General features: G+C 38.3%; 1 protein-coding gene across 7 annotated transcripts in view; it reads left to right on the forward strand.

Annotated features, from left to right (window-relative positions):
• ftz-f1 (ftz transcription factor 1) overlaps positions 1-22,053 on the forward strand; it is a 90,288-nt gene extending 68,235 nt beyond the window's left edge. For all 7 annotated transcript variants that reach the window (XM_076529829.1, XM_076529830.1, XM_076529832.1 and 4 more), the window contains 4 exons: positions 15,128-15,816; positions 18,505-18,763; positions 18,854-18,954; positions 19,167-22,053. In XM_076529829.1, the coding sequence (XP_076385944.1) occupies positions 15,128-15,816; positions 18,505-18,763; positions 18,854-18,954; positions 19,167-19,313 (1,196 nt within the window). In that variant the 3' untranslated portion in view covers positions 19,314-22,053. The remainder of the gene's footprint in view (positions 1-15,127; positions 15,817-18,504; positions 18,764-18,853; positions 18,955-19,166) is intronic.
• The last annotated feature ends 795 nt before the right edge of the window (positions 22,054-22,848 follow it).

Consider the following 22,848-nt stretch of genomic DNA (forward strand, 5'->3'; position numbering starts at 1 on the left):
CGTGGAGTTACAGCGCGTGGAATTACAACGCGTGGAATTACAACGCGTGGAATTACAGCGCGTGGAATTACAGTGCATGGAATTACAACGCGTGGAATTACAGCGCGTGGAATTACAGCGCGTGGAATTACAACGCGTGGAATTACATCGCGTGGAATTACGGCGCGTGGCCGGCGTGTATTGGTCGTTTAATGAGGTTTCTCTTGGGCAAATCGATGAAGCTTCTTTTCGTATTCCAAAAAGCCAGCTAAACAAGCTGTGCACACTCGTTAAAGCGTGGTTCAACAGCATCGAAACAGCGTATACGTTGGATTTTTAATTTCACTTTCGAACCCAGACATCGTCATATGTGTACGGACATGATCAAATATTGACACTGGGCGTTCAATTTCGCAGCTGCGAATAATTTGACTGCTCGTTCATCGTCCTTATATCCATTCTACGTTTTTTCCGTGTCTTTACGAAGAATTATTTTACTCTCCGTTCGATTCCGTCGAGACACGCGTGTCTATCTGAATTATTTTTTCACATAGTAATTTATCGTCTTTGTATCTGCAACGCGAGAGGGAAGATATTAACTCGAAATTCTTAATGCTCGAGAATGTCTGTTATACATACATTCGTTTCTGCAAGTACAGTTATAAAATTATGTAACCAAATAATCATTCACAGAATAACAGTGACATAAAAAAAACTTGAAATAACTTGTGTAATGATTGCACGATGTCATGTTTCTTTTTCTTAGCTACTTTCGAGAGAATAATGCGCCATTTTTGCTGCCTGGAGTTTCAATTGTTATTATATTTAATTTTACTTGATTTATTTATGTACTTTACTTAATTAACTGTGACATTGACAATCAAATGGAACAAAATTACATTAAATCAATATAGATATATTTGTTGGACAAGATTTAAATTCTTATAGTACATAGTACGTCATTTTTCATTAATAAGAACATCTCATAAAATAAAATTGAAAATTAGTGATAAATAAGATTGAAAATTGTAGTCAGAGTAGTTCGTCCGTAAATTTCTTAAACTTCGAGTAAACAGATTTCATTTCCGCTCAAATAATGTCTTACACGTGGTTGTTTGATATCCTTAAGTTTCACTTTCTCATTTAGGAAAAGAGTGTGGGATATGAACTCCACGCGTGTCGAATTCTAATCTTCGAGTAGTCTTGTCTGACCATTAACGCGTTGGCGGTTATTCACTGCGAGCAGTGAATTTGGACGTCGGTAGTAAGACATATTAACACGTTTAAGGATGAAAAGGGACGTGTAGAAAATATTTTGTACCGTTAATCGCCTATACTTTGTAATTCCATGCATTGTATTGTCGTGCTTTGTAATTACACGCTTTGGATTTAATATGTATTGGAATTCCATGCGCTGTAATTCCACGCGTTGCTATTTGCTACGTATTGGAATTCCACGCGTGGTATTTGCTACGTATTGGAATTCCACGCGTGGTATTTGCTACGTATTGGAATTCCACGCGTGGTATTTGCTACGTATTGGAATTCCACGCGTCGTATTTGCTACGTACTGGAATTCCACGCGTCGTATTTGCTACGTATTGGAATTCCACGCGCTGTAATTCCACGCGTGGTATTTGCTACATATTGGAATTCCACGCGTGGTATTTGCTACGTATTGGAATTCCACGCGTGGTATTTGCTACGTATTGGAATTCCACGCGTGGTATTTGCTACGTATTGGAATTCCACGCGCTGTAATTCCACGCGTGGTATTTGCTACATATTGGAATTCCATGCGCTGTAATTCCACGCGTGGTATTTGCTACGTATTGGAATTCCACGCGTGGTATTTGCTACGTATTGGAATTCCACGCGCTGTAATTCCACGCATGGTATTTGCTACGTATGGGAATTCCACGCGTGGTATTTGCTACGTATTGGAATTCCACGCGTGGTATTTGTACGTATTGGAATTCCACGCGTGGTATTTGTACGTATTGGAATTTCACGCGTGGTATTTGCTACGTATTGGAATTCCACGCGCTGTAATTCCACGCATGATATTTGCTACATATTGAAATTCCACGCGTGGTATTTGCTACGTATTGGTATTCCACGCGTGGTATTTACCACATATTGAAATTCCACGCGTGGTATTTGCTACGTATGGAAATTCCACGCATGGTATTTGCCACATATTGGTATCCCACGCGTTGTATTTGTAACATATTGAAATTCCACGCGCCGTACTTGTTACATACTGAAATTCCATGCGTAGTATTTGCTATGTATTGGAATTCCACGCGCTGTAATTCCTCGCGCTATACTTGCTACATATTGCAATTCCAAGCATTTAATTCAACATCCGCTATAATTCCCAGTATACTATCAGCAAAATATCAAAGAAACCTATTTACCCATATTACCAGCTCTCTAATTCTCTTCTCAAGCCCCATCCGAGGCAATATAACGAGTCTACTCTAATTCGATTACCCTCGGTATTCTTCACCTCCATAGCAATCAAAGCTGTCTACATTACCCGAAGTCTTCAAAGGAATTCTTTCCAAACGAGAATCAAAGTAATAGCATTCATTCGATGAACATCAAGATCGCGTTAAGAGGGACATGTTATAAGATTCTTTACAGTAGATAGATTTTAGGCATCTGGCTGAAGTAAAAAGTTTAATTCTCTCAATGTGGGTCTTAGAAACGTTCTCAGCCTTTTCTTTTCGTCATTAGGGAGAGAAGAAAAAAACGGTCTTTTAACCTATCTCAGCGTGTTTCTTTTTTTTTGGACAAAGAGGCAGATTTGTCACGTGGTGACAAGCGAAGTCTTGTACGATATCGCCGGTCAAAATTTCGCAAATCGAATCGTGAAATTTGAGGTAGGACGTTCCGTGTTCACATAATACACGGTGAAAGCCTTTCGGAGTCGCTTGACAATTTCTATTAGATGGCCGAAATGTATTTTCACCGGTCGAGCAACGTTGCCGGTGAAATTAGAGTCGAAAAATTCGTTAGCCGCTTTCGACGTCGAAAGTTTCTTCGGGCATGTTATACGACACTTGTTGGTCGTGTGTTAAGAAAAGATTCGCCACTTGTGCTACTTACGGATTACTTCATTCATATTACTTAATGAAAAAGTGCTGATTCAATGATACATCCTCGGTATCGATTATCCAACTACCGGCAGATTTGTCAGGTTACGGAGATATTTCTCAATTATTTCGCGAAGAATTCATTTACTTAGCTCTTTAGTTAGCTTTTAAATCAGGTAGTTCATCTGATACTTTTGTAATTGTTCTTCAATTTAGTTTACATAGAGAGTCGTGTTGGTCGGGTTAAGTTTTTAAAACTCACATTTTGAGGATGCTAATATTTAACATTTCATGACATAACAGTTGAATTATCGCATACTGTTATGACTTTACACGGTGTAGTATCCTAACTGGCACATCATAATTCATGTTCTCTCTAACCCATTTGTAATAGATCTCCGTATACCTCTATGCCCTACTTTCTGTACCTACATTATTTAGACTACGACCCAAGGTGTGGGCCACGAGTCGCGTGAAACACTAAAATACTTCGGAATTTTCTAACGGGTCTTTAGGATTTTTGAAACTTCAGAATATGTTCCGCGAAGTGGGTCGCGAAAAATGACCGTTTTCGAAAGTAGGTCTCGATTCATAAAAGTTTTAAGAACCTTCATACGCTTCTTTCGTTCCAGCAAATATTCAAAATCTTGCATCTCAACTATTAATCATAAAATGCGCTCATAAACCTGCTTTCCCCAAACGCCGTACCTGAATCCATGGTAGCATCCTAAAAGTGTATCTTCGTTTGGAGTAATATCCCGTAGGTACAGCATTAAAACGAATTTCAGTACCGTTTACGACTTGCGAAAGGGCCATCATTTGCATCTGTCAGCCACGTGGATCCCCGAACGCGTTTAACGGTCGAAGGGAAACTCTGTGAACACGCTCGATTAGCCCCTGTTGATTCCGGGGACACGTTCCCGTCGTAAAAGTGAGAGCCAGTGGTCACCGGTCCACGAGTAGTTAAAATCGGCCGGTGGGTCCTAACGTTTAGGATCCGCCGCGAGATTACATTATGGCGGACCCAGAAAATCAGGCGGGACGTCGGAAATCGTGGCATGCGCCTCTGTGTTTAGAAACTCACGAATTTCATAATTATTGTATTATGTTGCAAGAAGGTGCTATACCTGGCCGACTGCCTGCCTGTCTGCCTTGCCTGTTTGCTTACCTGCCTGGCTGCCTTGCCTGCTTTGCTCTCGACTCCTACCTTCGTTGTTCGAGCGCGCGCGCGAACCAGCTACAAAGGTGGGGGAGAAAGGTTAGGTTGAGGCGGGGATTGTGTAATCCCTCGTTGAGTGGAGCCTCACCGTCTTCTTTTCGCCGAAGCTTTTATTTCTTTCTTCGATTCTTATTCATTCTTACCAATTTATATCCTTCGTCTCGCACTTATCAATGATCAACCTGTTTGCGTATGGTCCTAAATCAGAAAACTATTTCTACCTATCAATTATACGAAAGAGACTTTCTGTTTTTGTAGCAACCCTTATGAAGCTATTAAGCATCCTCATTTCACCCAAATTTTTCATGAAGTTTGACCTAACAGGTTGACAACGCAAGTGATTACTGCATCAGGGACTTAACCATACAGGGACATAATTTCAGTTAGACTTTGTCATCTTTAATCCTACTTATAAAACACATCTCTCCAAAACGACCATCCTCTAATGGTCATAAACTTACTTACACACGAAGGTTCAATAAATTAGAATATATCCAGTAACTTCAATACTAGTAAACCATACAGTTCATATACATTTAACAAACTACAAAAATTACATATTTACAATGCAGTACAACGATCAGTACACAAGCTTATTTTCAAGTATCCATCAATTTAAGTCAACATCTCTGTCCACACTGCAAGAATACATATAATCGTTGCATACACATAATCTTTCAATACATATAATCCTCGAATACACATAATCTTTGAATACATATAATCCTCCAATACATGTAATTGTTGCAAACATGCAATACATGTTTAAAAACATTAACTCTACAATCTACAAGAAAAACAATTCGAAGTTGAAGTTCAGGTATCATCGCCTGGTAAAACAGGACACCTCGCGCGTGTGTAGGTATCATCGGGTCTCGTTCGTGGTTTTTCTTTTTCAGTCAGTCGGAAGATCATGTTCTTTGTTCGACTAGAAATTCAGCAAGGGTTTTCTGGCCGACGATTTTAGTCCTTTTTTTTTGCGTTCTTTCGCAATGCGCGGATGACTTCACTAACGGTCGGGCGCGTCGCGTCGCGTCGGCTGCGTCACGGGGGGAACTTCTCTCACGCGATTGGTCCAAGCATGGGCGACGGTAGTCACGTGGTTGCACATTAATTTCTATGGGGAGGGCCTGACGTCACTGGACCCGTGGACCAGATTTGCCAAGTGAGTTTCCCTTTCTTTTCGACGTACTCTTGGGTTCGGTGCTCTTGCAGTGGCGTAAGTTGATTTTTGGGTAGGTCAATTCCCCTGGATTTGAGATAGTGTTAGGTATTTGGATTAGGGATGGATTGAGTAGATTTTGGGAAGTAGTTGGGGACTTTGGGAGTTGGGGATTTGAGGATTTGGGGTTTGGGAATTTGGGGAGTTAGGAGTTTAGGGAGTTAAGTATTTGGGGAGTTGGGGATTTGGGGAGTTAAGGATTTGGGGAGTTGGAAGTTTAGGGAGTTGGAAATTTGGGGAGTTAAGTATTTGGAGAGTTGGAAGTTTAGGGAGTTGGAAATTTGGGGAGTTAAGTATTTGGAGAGTTGGAAGTTTAGGGAGTTGGAAATTTGGGGAGTTAAGTATTTGGAGAGTTGGAAGTTTAGGGAGTTAGAAATTTGGGGAGCTAAGTATTTGGAGAGTTGGAAATTTAGGGAGTTGGTTACTTGGGGAGTTAAGTATTTGAAGAGTTAGAAACTTGGGGAGTTAAGTATTTGAAGAGTTAGAAACTTGGGGAGTTAAGTATTTGAAGAGTTAGAAATTAGAGGAGTTAGACGTTTCAGAAGTTGGACTTAGGAATCTGTAAACTTGAAAGATATAAAATTCCCAATACGGTAAACACAAAGTTCCACATCCCTCACACTACATCTACTTCTTAATAAACCACCCTAGTTCTTAGTTACACGCCAATGCGTACTTACGAACCTTGCAAACCGGACGTGGGTTGCATTCTTCCAATGGTCTGCACGCGTCCCAATGCACGTGGATCTCACCCGCACACGCGTACCACCCGTTCCCGGCTAGTTCCTCCTAAATAAACAAACGAAACGAAATAGAAAAATTTAAAGCAACGATAGTACACTCCACGATTACCACTTTCATTGGTCGCAATCATTTCGCGGAAAATAAAGGTCAAATCGTTGGACATATTTAAAATTCTTTATCAGAGATACCCCTTATCGACTAATGCTACTATTAGTAAGCAGAAATAGGTACAACTTTTTATCTTCGTTGCCATGTTCATGGACGGTAAATATGCCTTATTTTATTTACGATAACAGTGGATTCGGTACTAAAAAAAAACATTTCTTTGCATAATTCTATACAAATTCAGGTGAATTCCCGGTTTAAGTGGTTAGTCGCGACTGTCACCTGCGTCTACGTTTTATCGCGCATGCGCAGTAGATTGATTTTGCGCGTACTTTTTCCCGCTACTTTTAAACTATTACATGGATTATCAGGGCTGTTATCAGGAATATTAATGTTAACGATGTATTTATATGTGTAAATGATATTTACAATAATGAATTAATAATCAAGTAATAATTCGTCAATTTGAATCATTAAAGTCCCCGCTGCTTTATTTGCAAATATTGTAGATAAGTAGGTAATGGCGGTCATTTAAAGCAATAACTGTAATAAAACTAAACTATAAAATTGAATATTTATTACAAGTTACCATTTACATACTCGAGCCATTAAACAATTATTTGAGTAACAAGATAACCGCTTCTCGAATAAAATTAGCAATTAAATAGGACGTACATTTGGTTCTCATTGTTCGCACATGCTGATAGTACGGTCACGTTATATTTAAAACAACCTTTGCATAGAAAACTTGTTTTCTATAAGTTAGCTAAATCAGTTACACGGTGCAATAGAAAGTGTCGTAAGACACATAGTTGCACACCTTAGACATTTCGTTTAGCAACAATAAAACGACGATTGCTCCATTATTACCTGTGCACGCTCCAGAAAGAAAAGATCCACCCTCGCAGGTCATTAATTCCACAAAAATGAAACTTTTCCGGTAGGTGTGCTTCGGCTGTTGCATAATAGAAGCCACCGAGAATCCCTGTGTGTGTACGTGTGTGCATGGTTTCACTAACCATTGACGATCGATGGAAAAGCGTCCCGCGTTGTATTTAACACATTTATATGCCGCTTTGGTAACACCGCGTTTGTTGCTCTTGCCAAATCCCAGCGCAACCGGCGCTTCTTTCTTGCAAATCGAACGTCACGATCCTGATCGATCATTCTTTACAGAAATTCATAAAATTCTGATCAAGGTACGTTCGTTTCTTTTCTGTACTTTCTTACAGGATTTTATGTTTAGAAATTTGGGAGATTGGAAATTAGGGGTTTGGGGATTTTGGTTGGGTTCTTTAGGGGTTTTGGGGATTTTGGTTAGGTTCTTTAGGGGTTTTGGGATTTTGGTTAGGTTCTTTAGGGGTTTTGGGATTTTGGTTAGGTTCCTCAGAGGTTTTGGGATTTTGGTTAGGTTCTTTAGGGGTTTTGGGATTTTGGTTAGGTTCTTTAGGGGTTTTGGGACGTTGGTTAGGTTCTTTAGGGGTTTTGGGATTTTGGTTAGGTTCTTTAGGGGCTTTGGGATTTTGGTTAGGTTCTTTAGGGGTTTTGGGATTTTGGTTAGGTTCTTTAGGAGTTTTAGGATTTTAGTTAGGTTCTTTAGGGGTTTTGGGATTTTGGTTAGGTTCTTTAAGGGTTTTGGGATTTTGGGATGCAGGGATTTGGGGATACAGAGGTTCAAGAAGATGCAGAAGTTTAAGAATATAGGGATTTGGGGTGTGAGAATTTGGGGACAAAGGGAGTTGAAGATTTGGAGATTTAGAGATTTAGATATGAAGGTTTGAGAAGATAGAGATTTGGGGATGTGAGAATTAGGGAGCATAGAGAGCTGAAGATTTAGGGATTTAGATATGGAGGTTTGAGAGTATAGGGATTTAGGGTGTGAGAATTTGGAGATTTGATAATGTAAAGGTTTGGAGATTTGCATATGTAGGGATTTAAGGATGTGAGGACTTGAGGATGTGGAGATATGGAAATTAGGTATTTAGAGGTGTAAGAATTTGAAAATTTAAGGATTTCAAAGGTATAGGACTTGAGTAGCTATTCAGTAAAGTCAGTAGTTGAGTAGCTACTAGTAGTTGAGTCGCTTGAGTAAATTCAGAAATTTGAAGACAACCCTTTGCGCTGGAGAGGTGACTCATTTCCCATTTTCTTTAACACAATAATTTGAAATAAGCATTTTTCAACTGATTCTATAATATGTCACATATGATGTATAAACATAGCGAAACAATAGCGGAAATTATTACTAGAGAAATAATAACGAAAAAACTCATTTAACCTTTTGACTAGCAAGTTGCTGTTCGCAAATTACCTTCGAGTGCAAAGGGTTAAATACTCCACCCATAACTCCAGAAACTGTACAACTCAGATTAGACAAATGTTAGATTTAGTTATCCGAGATCCACAAACGATCGATTGTCTCCCACAACAAAGGCTCGCATTGTACTCTCCAGTGAAATGTATCGATTCCATTATGCCGAGAGTGCAACCACGAAATCCGTCGCACAACGATGCAATTTCGTGCGTCCTGTCGTACTTCCGGTAGTTACTTAGACACAATGTTCCTCTGGTTGACGCGTTTCCACGGGGTTCCAAGCGACTGGGTGCCCCACTGGAATTCGATTCGTAAATACCATTCCTGTCGTGGTCTGGCATATATACTCGAACGATCGAATCGTGCCGTATATCGATACGCTAATGTTCGGTGCCCACGCGAAACTCTCCGCCACCCACTCAGAGACGCGTCGCGAGAACCCGTCGAATCTCCACGCACGTTCACGTGTTTCAGCTGTTTAACGTGAAAACGTGGAAAACGCGCGGAACACGTGCTCTGCATAAGCATCGTCACGATTATGGATGATTGCGGCTCCGGGGTGAAAGAGTCTCTTCAGGTTTTACAACCGCTTGCGTCTTTTTTTTTCTACATCAGAAAATAATAGCGATGCCAGCAGGTGAAAGTAGTTTGCGTGTCAAGCAGTTTTATTTTAATGAAATTGCGTTGCACAGGTTTTTACGAAACACTGTGACCTATAGTGGTGTTCGCTGCTGGTAGGTCGAGTACCATTCGATTTTGCCCAATTATACGGCGCCACTTTGGACGATTGGAGGGTAAATTTAGGTGGCGAATTCGAGGAGAGTTGTGGTCTTTGTACCGTCGCAGTTTCTGATGCTTTTGTGCACCTGGCAAGTTGAGAGGCAGTATGGACTCTGAGGTCAAATTTAGATGTTCAGGTGCAACGTAGGTTATACATGTAGGGATCCTTCTAACATTGCCATATTCTCAAATTTCCAAATACTTATACTTTAATTTCCAAAGTAGTTTAACTTCAAAATTAAAATTTGCAATTCTTCAGACCTCTGAACTCCACTTTGAACTCCTCCAAATATCCAAGTCTCTAGATTCTTAAACATTTTCAAATTGCTCAAACATTTTCGAACACTTTCATGCTCTTCACTGTACACTCATCAGAACATAAAGTTTCTCTAGGACCTAAGCTCCTAAACTTCCCTCAGTCCAGATTCTCGAACAGTCGCATACGGTTAAAAAAGGGAAAGCAAACCCCGTCAGAAAAATGAATGACAGAAAATTGAACACGACACGAAACAGCAATTACACGTGTTAAATAAGAGCGACACACGGTGTCTGTAGCGTTACATAGCATTGCGTTAAACGAGCCATCGAGAACAAGTGGCCGAAAGCAACAACCTGAAAGTCAAGTTTAGCAACTTTCGTTATTGGCTTGCTCTGGTCGACTATTGTCTGAATTCCCAGGTAGTTGGCGTGTACGTTATTAGAAAGAGAGGAGAGCAGAGAGTGTCGCGGAAAAGAGCTCGCGAGACGACGCGATGGAGCGTGCGCTGCGCTCGTTCACCGCGTCTGCTAACCACGCTCGCTTAATCCTTCGGATGATGGATGACGCTCGCTTTGCATAGCGTTCGTCAGGAATTAATGGCAGAAAAGTTCGAGAAACGAATGCAACCGAATGTCAAGTTTACGGGCCGATCCATCGCGTGACTGCGAACTGGGTTCGTTCGAAATTAAAGGTATCTAGCGTTACGGTATTCGATGATTTTATGTCTGTGGACCAGGGTACTTTCCTGGTGATGGCATTTCTGAGTTCTTCAATTTTTTTGGTACTGGGTTTTCTAGGTAAAAGTTTCATAAATTTTCAACTTTCCCAAATTCTAAATTTCCCAATTTCCAACTTTTCAAATTTCACAAATTCTAAATTTCCCAATTTCCAACTTTTCCAATTTCTAACTTTCCTAATTTCCCACTTTCCCAAATTCCAAATTTCTCAATTTCCAACTTTTCCAAATTCTAAATTTCCCAATTTTCAACTTTTCCAATTTCTCACTTTCCCAATTTCCCACTTTCCCAAATTCTAAATTTCCCAAATTCCCACGTTTCCAATTTCCAACTTTCCCAAATTCCCACGTTCCCAATTTCCCACTTTCCCAAATTCTAAATTTCCCACGTTCCCAATTTCCAACTTTCCCAAATTCTAAACTTCCCAATTTCCAATTTTCCCAAACTCTAAATCCCTCAATTTCCAACTTTTCAGTTTCTCAAGTTTCCCAATTCTCAACTTGCCCATTCACTCATTTCCCAATCTCCTAATTTTCTAATTCTCAAATTGCCAATTTTTCCAATATCCCACTTACCCAATTCCCCGCTTCTTACATACGCTAGTACCAAATTTCCCATTTGCCAAATCCCTCCAATCTCTACCTTCGAAATCCCAATTACCCAATTCCCTAATATCTAAATTACTTAATCACATCACTTACTATCAGATTACTTAACACTAAAACTACCAAACCGGTCAAATGACCCTCCTCAAGTTTCTTATTGTAAGATGTACATTTTGTTGAAATGCATTCCTTGAAATCAACATTGACTTTTATCAAGATAAAGAATAAATGTGTGTACTAATTTATATTTCGTTGTTTGTTTATTTATTGTTTGACTTCATTTTTAATTTCAAATTAAGTACACATTATATGCCGGTAGGTTTAGTGTTAATATCCCAAACACAGAAGCAAAATTTTCTCCTATCCATCAAATCGGGTGTTAATATAATCGATATATCCTCATAACCTATCAGTAATCTACTGTCACACCTCTACCTCTTCCTGGTCGCAGATGTACTTAGCAGGGGCAAAAGGGCAGAGCAGAGGAAGGAACGAAACAGAGCGAAAAAGATACGGCGAAGGAGTAGGCAAAGGGAATATCACGGGAGAGAAAGAAAGAAAGAAGGAACGAAAAGAGAGGAGGCGTGAGCGGGTACACATAGGGTGGCGGAGGCGGCAGTGTAGATCGGCGGGACGAGGTGTTGAGGGAAGTAAGGTCTAGGGAAGGGAATAAGTAGGGTTAGGTGGCGGCGGGGCGATCGAGGAGTGTAGGGAGGTGTCGGGGGCAGAGGGGCTGCCCTCCTCCCTCGGCGGGACGGCTCAGGCAGAAGTGGACGGGCAAGCGATTCAACCTCCTTTCACTTTCAACGAGCGCACACCGCGTTTGCTCGCTCGCTCACTCGCTCGCTCGCCTGGTGTGTTTCATGCGACGACGGATAGAGCAAACACTTCGTACGAAAATAGGCAACGCCGCCGATTTAACCGCGTGTCCGCCCTGCAAATCGTAAATTGCTCAAAAATTCACCCTCCATCCCTTTGATGGCGTTCCAACTCGATTTTAACTAGATGCTTAGATCATAGGCTCGTTATAGTACACTGTATGTGGCAACTTCTTAATGTTAATCTGGGGGAAAAAGAATTTTTGATCAAGCTGAGCTTGGAAATTCGAGGTGTTTGAGAATTTAGGAATTTTTGACTTTGAATGTGTAGAAATGTGGAAATTTAGGAATTTGTGATGTAGGCACTTGAAAATATAGAACTTTGGAAATTTAGCAGTATAGGAATTTAGGAACTCTGAAACTTGTCTATTGATCAGTACTCGCATGCTACATCACCCCTGATTACCCTCCACTCTAAAAGCCCACCGCACACCTCTTAACGAATGCAGTAAATCGTCCTATAACACGCACGTAACCGCATTAAGCCCTAAATAACGCGAGCGTATCATTTTTATTAGTTTACGAAAGCCCATTAAAACCGTGGTCCTTTCCTTGTGAAACCCGAGGATCTCCGGCATCGGGCACACGACCCGTGCTGTACCGGGAGCGTTGCCATACCCGCGAACTTTCTGCGCATCGCGATGCACATCGATGAACTAGCAGCACCATTTATGGCGCAGGACTTTCAGTAATTCTTCCTCTTGTTTCATTTCGTCGCCGTTTCATAGAAGTCCACGTAGCAGAGTGATTTTCATTTTAGCCTCTCGGGACGATGAAGAGTCGGTTTTTTGTGTCGTAGCCAGAGAGGAGAGACTGGTTCCTTAATGCGCGTCTTGCGAGGGCACTGTATTAATCCGTGGCCGACGAAGGGGGATCCATATCGAGTTCCTTCGCTAGGCCACTTCCGACCCCGAGACCACACATCTGGGGAGCTCTTGTTTACAATGTGGATTCTCGAGATGTGGCAATACTTGCTTTCTTGGAAATGCTGCTGCAATATTATCTACGATGTGCTATCAATCGTATGCCATCATGCACCTATCATACTTTATTGTATTCTATTATTTTACTCTAATGTTATATTCTGTTATCATACTGAACACTATTCTTTCATTATTGTACTGTTATAACAGTTCATTTTTATGTTATGCTACTTTTCTGTTACCATACTGTGGCATGTACTGTCATCCACTATAATTATGTTTACTGTGTCATCATATACTGTCATTCTCTATAATTATGTTTACTATATCAGTATATACTGTCATCATATACTGCCATCCACTATAATTATATTTACTACATCAGTATATACTGTCATCATATACTGTCATTCACTATAATTATATTTACTATATCAATATATACTATGTCATCATATTGTGCCATCCACTATAACTATATTTATTACATCAGTATATACTGTCATCATATACTGTCATTCACTATAATTATATTTACTATATCAATATATACTATGTCATCATATAGTGCCATCCACTATAACTATATTTACTACATCAGTATATACTGTCATCATGTACTGTCATTCACTATAATTATATTTACTATATCAATATATACTATGTCATCATATAGTGCCATCCACTATAACTATATTTACTACATCAGAATATACTGTCATCATATACTGTCATCATGTAGTGTCCTCTACTATAATTATATTTACTATATCAGTATATACTATGTCATCATATACTCTCATCATATAGTGTCCACCACTATAATTATATTCACTATATCAGTATATACTGTCATCATATACTGTCATCATGTAGTGTCCTCTACTATAATTATATTTACTATATCAGTATATACTATGTTATCATATACTGTCATCATATAGTGTCCTCCACTATAATTATATTTACTATATCAGTATATACTGTCATCATGTAGTGTCATCTAGTACAATTATATTTACTATATCAATATACACTGCGTCACCATATTTCTAGTACCATGACACATACTCCATCATACTCTAATATCTCACTCTTCTGTGAGACCTTTTCTCCTATACAGTCCTCTACTATTGTCCTACACTCGACTATCATATACGCTAATATATTTTACTGTCATTTCTACCCCACTATTCCAACTCCACATTACGTTATCGTACCCTGTTATCATACCCGATTATCACATTTCATTTGATCGAATATATATATCCACCGAATTTGACGGGTGAACTGTACCGTAACTGTATGCACAGACGAGATTAATGTTTCTGTTAGAGTTTGAGTGTTATCAATTTGATTTGATGTATACGCGAATGATACGGGGTATGTTTAGAGGATATTAATATTAACGAAGTGGCGAACAAACGGAGTACGTTAACAGGTTGTCCCTTGCAGGCTAATCGCGAGTAATAAATAATCGGCGTTGGCAAGTCGCAACGGGTTCGCTTTCAATAGCGACGCGTTCAACGTGCCAAATAACACCTGCAGCTTTCGTAGGTGGAGATCCATGTTTCACACGTAGAAATACCCGTTTACGAGATACGAGACACTTGTTCTCCATCCAGGGGGGGCAAACAGGATCGTGCGGTCTTTTGTCCTGTAGTTATACAACTTCTCGAATACAATTTGGTTAAAGAACCTCTTGATTTCTGATTCGATTGAAAAATTTCGGGGAAAAATATTGTGCGCGTTTTGCAAGTAGGCGGAAGAAATGATCCTCTAGCTCGCGTGCCAACCAGACACCGCGGTTCTCCAACATTCGTGTTTCGCAGAAGTAAAAGGTTGCGAATTTTGACATAAATAACACGTAAATAGCCGTTCGCTTAATTTTCGTTGCGGGCTTTTAATGATACCACGCGAGCGTTAACGCTTCGGGAATAGACTCGGTAAAGGTTAAAATAACTGCACGGTGACATTCTTGCGGCCCCAAATCGTACAAAATTCCGGCAGCGTCATAAAAAGGTGCAACGCTCGGTAGAAAAGTTTAACGAGCCGAAGAAAGAGATAAGAGTGCAAATGAGGCAAAGGAGGAAAAAAAACGGAGAAAGTATCAGTGTTTAGCGTTTGGTATTCACGAAAAGTCCCGAAGTAACAATAAGTCGAGGGCGCGATCTTCGCGACAAGGAGTCGTCGCGACACAAAGATGACGGAATGTTCTTTTCAAGGTGTTTTAACGTTTGTTTTCTTTTTTCCCATTTTAGCCGTTCGAGCGGACCGGATGAGAGGCGGTAGGAACAAATTTGGACCCATGTACAAAAGGGACCGAGCGCGGAAGCTGCAAATGATGAGACAACGGCAGCTGGCACTGCAAACGATACGCGGCAGCCTCGGTGACCCATCGAACTATCCCTCCGCCGTAACGCCTTTCCTGCATATTAAACAGGAGATCCAAATACCTCAGGTCTCGAGTCTAACGTCTTCCCCAGATTCGAGTCCATCCCCCGCAGCCGTGGCCGCTGGTCTGGTCACGACCCAAGCTGGCAGCGGAGCTGGTCAGCATCAACTGATCGCACCGTCCTCACAGCCAAATATTTCTGGCGGTAATCACCTGCACAACCTCAACCCTGGCCTGGATAGCAAATTGTGGGCTGCCAATTCCACCACCCCTAGTCCGAAGGCCTTCAACTTCGGTGAACAGTCCACGCAACCTCACGGGGCCACTGCGTCCGCGCCCTCTACCGCCGCCTTGAAAACTAGTCCAATGATAAGAGACTTCGTGCAAACGGTGGACGACCGCGAGTGGCAGGCATCGCTATTTGGATTGTTGCAAAACCAAACGTACAATCAGTGTGAAGTGGACTTGTTCGAATTAATGTGCAAAGTGCTCGATCAGAATCTGTTCTCGCAGGTGGACTGGGCTAGAAACTCTGTATTCTTCAAAGATCTCAAGGTTAGTGCCTTATTTATCTCTAATTACTTCATCGCATTCTTTCGATGGAACGCAAGTTTCGCTCTATCGTTATTTGTTGTTTTGGTCTGGGATATGTGTTAGTCTGAATACCTTGTGTTAGGTGATGGGCTAGTGTGGTCGTGGACGACGATGAAGGTAGTTTCCAAGGGCCTCCATATTTCTAAATTCCTAACTATCCTGAAATTTAGAAGTCAATCTCTATATCTTTCATGGTTAATCTTCAAATCCCCAAATTCTTGTACTGATCTCCGAATCTCCAAAGAAGTCAGTCTCTAAATCTTCCATAACTAATCTTCAAATCCCCAAATTCTTGTATTGCTCTCCGAAGCCCCAAATCTCCAGATCTTCTGTATCAATATGTCCACAACTACCCACCGTGCACACCAATGCCCTGCGCCTGGCAAGCACTTGATTTGCCCATCACTGGTATACACAATACAGTGGTCTATGCTGCGTATCTTCAGCTTCCAATCAACATGGTTTCCGTGTTGGATACTGAAAACTAGGTCTTACTACATTTTGCTAATCCGGCACATGGCTGTACCTAAATTTGATCATAAATGTAACCCTTGAAAGGTTTGAACGCACTGATGTTCTCATGCTGTATCATATCTTTTAATGAACTATGTTTTGGCTATTGTCCATTATATGTTTTGAGTGTAAATGGACGCGGTTAACAATTGAATAATCATAATCAGTAATTATATTGAAATGAACTTGATTGGATTTTGGAAGATGGCAATGAGTTGCTGCTCAAGTTGGTGCCCATAGATGCTTTATGAAAGGCAATTATAATCATGTAAATAGTGTCATCAGTATTATTGACCATGTGAATGTTTTGTCATTACTTCAAATATACCTGAAGCGATTTTTTAAAAATGTAAAACATTTAATAATGATGAATGTTTCTTTTCCTTGAGTTGTAACTTGTGAATACATTTTTTAATAAATATTGCTGGACAATATACTGATAATCAGGGAATCCCTTGTAAACTTCACGATTGTTAAGAAAACTCCCAGTAATTATACCGCGGTATATCAACTAATATTACAAGTCTAAAATAAATACACAAGTTGTTAACATAGTAGAACACATTTCCTCTTACAATTACAGTCTTCTGTAGAAAGAAATATTGTGCATGGATGATATGATTCATCCAACTATTTTTAAACGAATTGAACTTGTTACTATTAACAAAGTATAAAAAGCAAATAAAGTAAATTGACCCCTTCAAACTTTGCAATTAATTAGCACATTCGGTTTTTATAAAATTTGTTGGCAGATCCATTAACCAGTAATTGCTACCCGACAAAAGAGAACTTTATTGATATTAATCTATCTTTTTTTTTATTTTTTTTTTGTAATCTTTTTTTAATAAAAATCGTATGTTACAAAGTTGTAACAATCGGAGGATTTTTAAACATCGTTGAGAATCTTTTCAAGAGAAGTTAGTTCTTACCGATAAATAACTCGTCGCTGGCCTGTTGGTAGTATGAGCGGGGATGTGAGGTAACCAACAGCATTGCACAATCACTGAATGATTTCAAGCATCGCCTCATATCTAGGTCATAACAAGATACGTTTCTGGGTTATGGCGGTTGCCCTAAAGCAGGCCCATGTCAATTATAAACCGTCTACGTTTACCGATTATATTGTTTTCACAAAGTGTTTTTTTTTTATGCGGACTTATAAAAAGATTCGTTACCATTTCGTTCATACCTTTGAGTCATGACTTTTCTACTTAACGAACAATATGGAGCAGTGGTACACGTTTTTTTAACAGGGATCGTTATCTTTTTTGTACTCTTGAGTGTTGCTAAAATTTGGAAATTGGGAGTTTAGGAATTTGGGAGGTTGGAAATTGGGGATTTTGGAATTTAAGGTTCTTGGAATTGGGGATTTGGAAATTTAGGGTTCTTGGAATTGGGGATTTAGGAATATGGGAATTTTGGAATTTAGGGATCTTGGAATTGGGGATTTAGGAATTTGGGAATTTTGGAATTTAGGGATCTTGGAATTGGGGATTTGAAAATTTAGGGTTCTTGGAATTGGGGGTTTAGGAATTTGGGAATTTTGGAATTGGGGATCTTGGAATTGGAAATCTTGGAATTGGGGATCTTGGAATTTTTGAATTTTGGAATTGGGGATCTTGGAATTTTTGAATTTTGGAATTGGAGATCTTGGAATTGGGAATCTTGGAATTGGGGATCTTGGAATTGGGGATCTTGGAATTGGGGATCTTGGAATTGGAGATCTTGGAATTGGGGATCTTGGAATTGGGGATTTAGGAATTTGGGAATTTTAGAATTGGGGATCTTGGAATTGGGAATCTTTGAATTGAGGATCTTGGAATTGGGGATCTTGGAATTGGGAATTTAGGAATTTGAGAATTTTGGAATTGGGAATCTTGGAATTGCGAATCTTGGAATTGGGAATCTTAGTAATGTGGAACTTGGGAACTTAAGAATTTGGAATTAGAAATTAAAAAGTGTGGAAATTACAATCTAGAAAGCTGAAAATCTAAGAACTGTGAACTTATAAATTTGAAAATACATGCACACTTAAATAATTAAAAATGAATCTAGGAATTTAGAAATGTATATATTTGAGCCAATTAAAGTTCCCAGTAAAATTACAATATAGTAATTCTAATTTGTCTTAAACAGGTTGATGACCAAATGAAGTTACTACAGCACTCCTGGTCGGATATGTTGGTGCTTGATCATCTTCATCAAAGGTTACACAATAATCTACCTGATGAGACTACGCTTCATAATGGCCAAAAGTTTGATCTCCTTTGCCTCGGCCTACTTGGAGTTCCTTCCTTGGCGGACATTTTCAATGATCTATCGTCCAAACTTCAAGAACTAAAATTCGACCTTTCGGATTACATATGCATGAAGTTCTTGATGTTGCTCAATCATGGTATAAGTTTATGCATATACCAAAATCACACTGCAAGGATTCAAAAGAAACGACATATTTTAATGTATACATTTTTATTTAAACATGTAGAAGTTCGTGGATTAGTTAACAAGAAACACGTGCAAGAAGGTCATGAACAAGTACAACAAGCTCTTTTGGATTACACGTTGACATGTTATCCTTCTATACCGGTATGTATATTTTATATAGGTGTACACGAGGTCCTAATTAAATATATACACACTTTATTACATTTGTTATTTTAAGGTAGCATAGAGAATAATTTATTGTTATCCGTAGTTATTGATATTGAAGTGTGTATAAATTTAATTAGAACACTCTGTGTATATGAAGAGGTTGTTATTTTGAATGCTTGATTTACAATGAAATTTTTTGTAAACAGGATAAGTTTAATAAGCTGCTAGCAGTATTACCAGAAATCCATGTGGTAGCAACCAGGGGAGAAGATCATCTTTATCAGAAGCATTGTAGCGGTGGAGCGCCAACTCAAACTCTTCTAATGGAGATGCTTCATGCTAAGAGAAAATGAAACGATAGATTCGTTTGGCATTTTTGCCATGAGTTAGTCTGTTACTATATCTCAGAAATCAAGCTAACGCCCCTTATTGTCAGAGTGGACCTCAAAGTACCTATTAAGAGCTAAAATGCTGTTTAGGTGTTGGACCAAGTTTAAGGGGCCCTGGTTCAATCGATACCTAACGCAAACAAATCAAGTATAGACGTACATACTTTACATATATACATAATATATGTATTATAAAGTGTATCTAAATATATAAACATAATGACATATATTTTCTATATTTGATGTTGAAGTTTTAGAGATGTATCCATGGAGAATTATTACCCCTGTTGATGGGTACAAGCGCAGGGAAAACAGTAAGCAAGATGCCTTGAAAACAGTACAAAGGGTGGTTAACAAAATATTGGTCAAAGGGCAGGCAACTTTTATCTAAATAAGTAAAGCTATTTTTCTAATACTAGATGCGATTATTTTTAAGCATACCACTGAAGCCTTGCTCTTATTTGAACGTAAATGAAATAATAAAAGATATCCTAAATAGTAACGAGAAAGAAAGAAATTGCCGACTCTGCGGTCAATCGTGCTTCTGCAAGGGATTCAATGGGCATACTTGAACGACAGTAAAAAAATTTCATGTGATATACTTATATATACATATATACATATATGTCGCACGGCCACCTGGGCATCCTTAGAACTTCCTATGAAAGAATAAGAAAAAAATAATCTGCATTTTGTCACACTTGCACACAGCAGGGCTATTATGTATTGTAAATACTAGTTAACACATTCCAATTACGTTGTAAAGTATGAATCATGTTAAATATGTAATTATAATATTTTGTGTATAGTTTAATAAAATAAATATATTTCTGTTGCTTATTACCGAGGAAAAAATCATTAGCTACTTAATGTCTTCACTAATTTTAGAGTTTTATTCATGTATTTTTCTCTTTTTATTATTTTTCAAATAGGTGGCGGAAAAAGAATAACCAGAAAAGATTCGCGATATCTTATAATTGTATATTGTATCATAATAAAGATTCTGTTTAAGAAATAAAAAAGGAATCATTGGAGCAAGGTTTATGTGGTCCTACATTATCTAGCGATTAATACTAAGTATATAAGAGATCAATATTGTCTTATCGCAGTTGTTAAATAGATAAATATTTACTGAATGTTAAGATAGCGATGATCGAACGTAGTAATTTTTTCACTAATAGATTATTATTGTTTAGTCAATAGTCAGAAACTTTTCAGTGCTGTGAAGGTTGTCTTTTCGACGCCTGTGGTATCTAAGCCATCGGTAATTACACGTGCTACATTCGAGGCTCAAGCGTGGCAACAGGAACAGAAATCTTTGCTCGTACTGGTAGGCTGGTAGTACCACCCTTTGCAACTCCTACTGTTTATATCCTCTATCAATGAAGTACCTGGAAAAATAAAATGCTATTTTACTACTTTCACTTTTCCACCGACTTCGATATAAGATGTTAAATATAGATGTAAACGATTTGTTGATGTGTGTAAAAAAAGAACTCGATGCCACATTAGATTAAGAATCGAGTGTTGAATCAAATCAGGAGGAGTAGCTGCGAGTAATACTACCATGAGAAATATAAATATATATATATACACGTATATATTTTTGAAAGCATGCATGTACTTATCGTGTGAGTAAAGATTTGTGTCCATGGTCAAATTTTTTGCAAATCTTCGACACAAAAAACTGTATCAACGTGTTCCCAAATTTTCAAATCGTCTGGTTCTGTTTTAATCGATCGATATCCGAAATAGAGAGTTTACATTATTTTTTTGGCTGTTTAAAATACTTTGAAAGAAGAACAAAAAAAAATAATGCATTACTTATATTTAACTCGCATATAAATGTCTACCTCTTCATAACTGTATTAAGTCTTACATTTTTACATTTTTAATAAACCACATACCTCAGAATAGACACCCAGATAGCAAATTAAATGGAATGTATGAATGTTACCTACGTAGACGTTAAATGTCTACGACTTCTGTAATATGCGTAACAACAAAATATAAAAAAGTTCCATTCAAATATTGTACCCACTGTATTTCCATGTTAACTACGTTAATTATTCTTATGTTCTATTCCAAATTAGTCTATACTTGTACACGGCATGTACAAAATATATTTAAATCGAGGAAGTTTATAGCTACTAACAAAGTTTTCCAAACTACACTTAATCCTGTATTGCTGTTTGGGTAAAATCAAATTGAAATCATAATGTTTTTATTTATTATAATACCATTCATCACTCATAACATTTCGTGGAACGTGTCGGTCTGATAATTTTGGAACAATCTAGGAGAAAATGACAAACACGAAGTATTTCAGAAACGAAAATTGTCTCTTCTAAATATATCCCTAAATCAATGATATTTGTATGTATCCATCCTATTTAATCGTCCGCTCGATTCTGTTATAACATGTTTAATTAATAATTGTAACTAGGAAATACGAAAATAGTGGTGTTATAAGCATTGTGTTAAATATGTACAGTTACCAGTTATAATTGGCAAACGATCTAATTTAATATCGATGTGATTTTTTTTTTGATCCAATAAAATAATTGAAATTAACATTATACAAAAGGCAAAAATGAACAAGAAAAATATGCGTTGTTAACACTGCCATTAGGAGTTGGCAATTGTAAATTATGTAGAAAAACAAATTATTGATTGTAAATATATCTTTATTATTAACTAATAATTGTTCCTTTTTAGGATTGACAGCGCTATTTTTTATATATTATACTGATTGAACTCCTATTAAACAATAATATTTCCCTGATTGCACTCCTATCTTTGGTAATTATTGTAAAATACGTGCAATGCCCAAAGGATTGTATGATAGATTTCAAGAGGAGGGTAAAGGATGGTACTATTTAAATTAATTAAGCAGACAATTTTCAAAAATTTACAAGTAGTATTCCAAAACATTCTATATTTGTTTCTTTATTACATACGAGGTATAATTTAAATGCGTTTATGTACAACACAAAGTTTAATATAATTTGTAACAACGGTGTCATTCATATACAAAATAACATGTATATTTAAAACATTTGTTTGCTTTGTACAAATATGGTAACAACATAAGAAAATGCACAGTGGTTAATAAAGACATCAACTAACTACTGCATTTAGCTTCATATTCTTCATTCACAATGTTTATATATACATGTTACCGTGAAAGACCGAAATCTGGAGAATGTCGACTTTCACCGGTGAATGTCAACATTCACATAGTCGCTTGGTGCATGTCCGAAATATTTGCTAAATACCCTTATTTCTGACTTACACCGGTAAATGTCGACATTCACCATGCACTAATGGTGAATGTTGATCATGTCGGGGACTTATATTTTCTTCTCCGTAATTCAGTCGCTATAAAACGTCACAAGGGTGACGTAACTTTTTCGCCTCTTTTTCTGAGAGGAGAGACCAAGAATTTAAAACACATAGTACATTCTAAGCATACGTGTTCTTCCTCCGTGGCCTATTC

Source organism: Megachile rotundata, chromosome 3 (assembly GCF_050947335.1).
Source record: "Megachile rotundata isolate GNS110a chromosome 3, iyMegRotu1, whole genome shotgun sequence".
NCBI classification, from domain to species: Eukaryota; Metazoa; Arthropoda; class Insecta; order Hymenoptera; family Megachilidae; genus Megachile; species Megachile rotundata.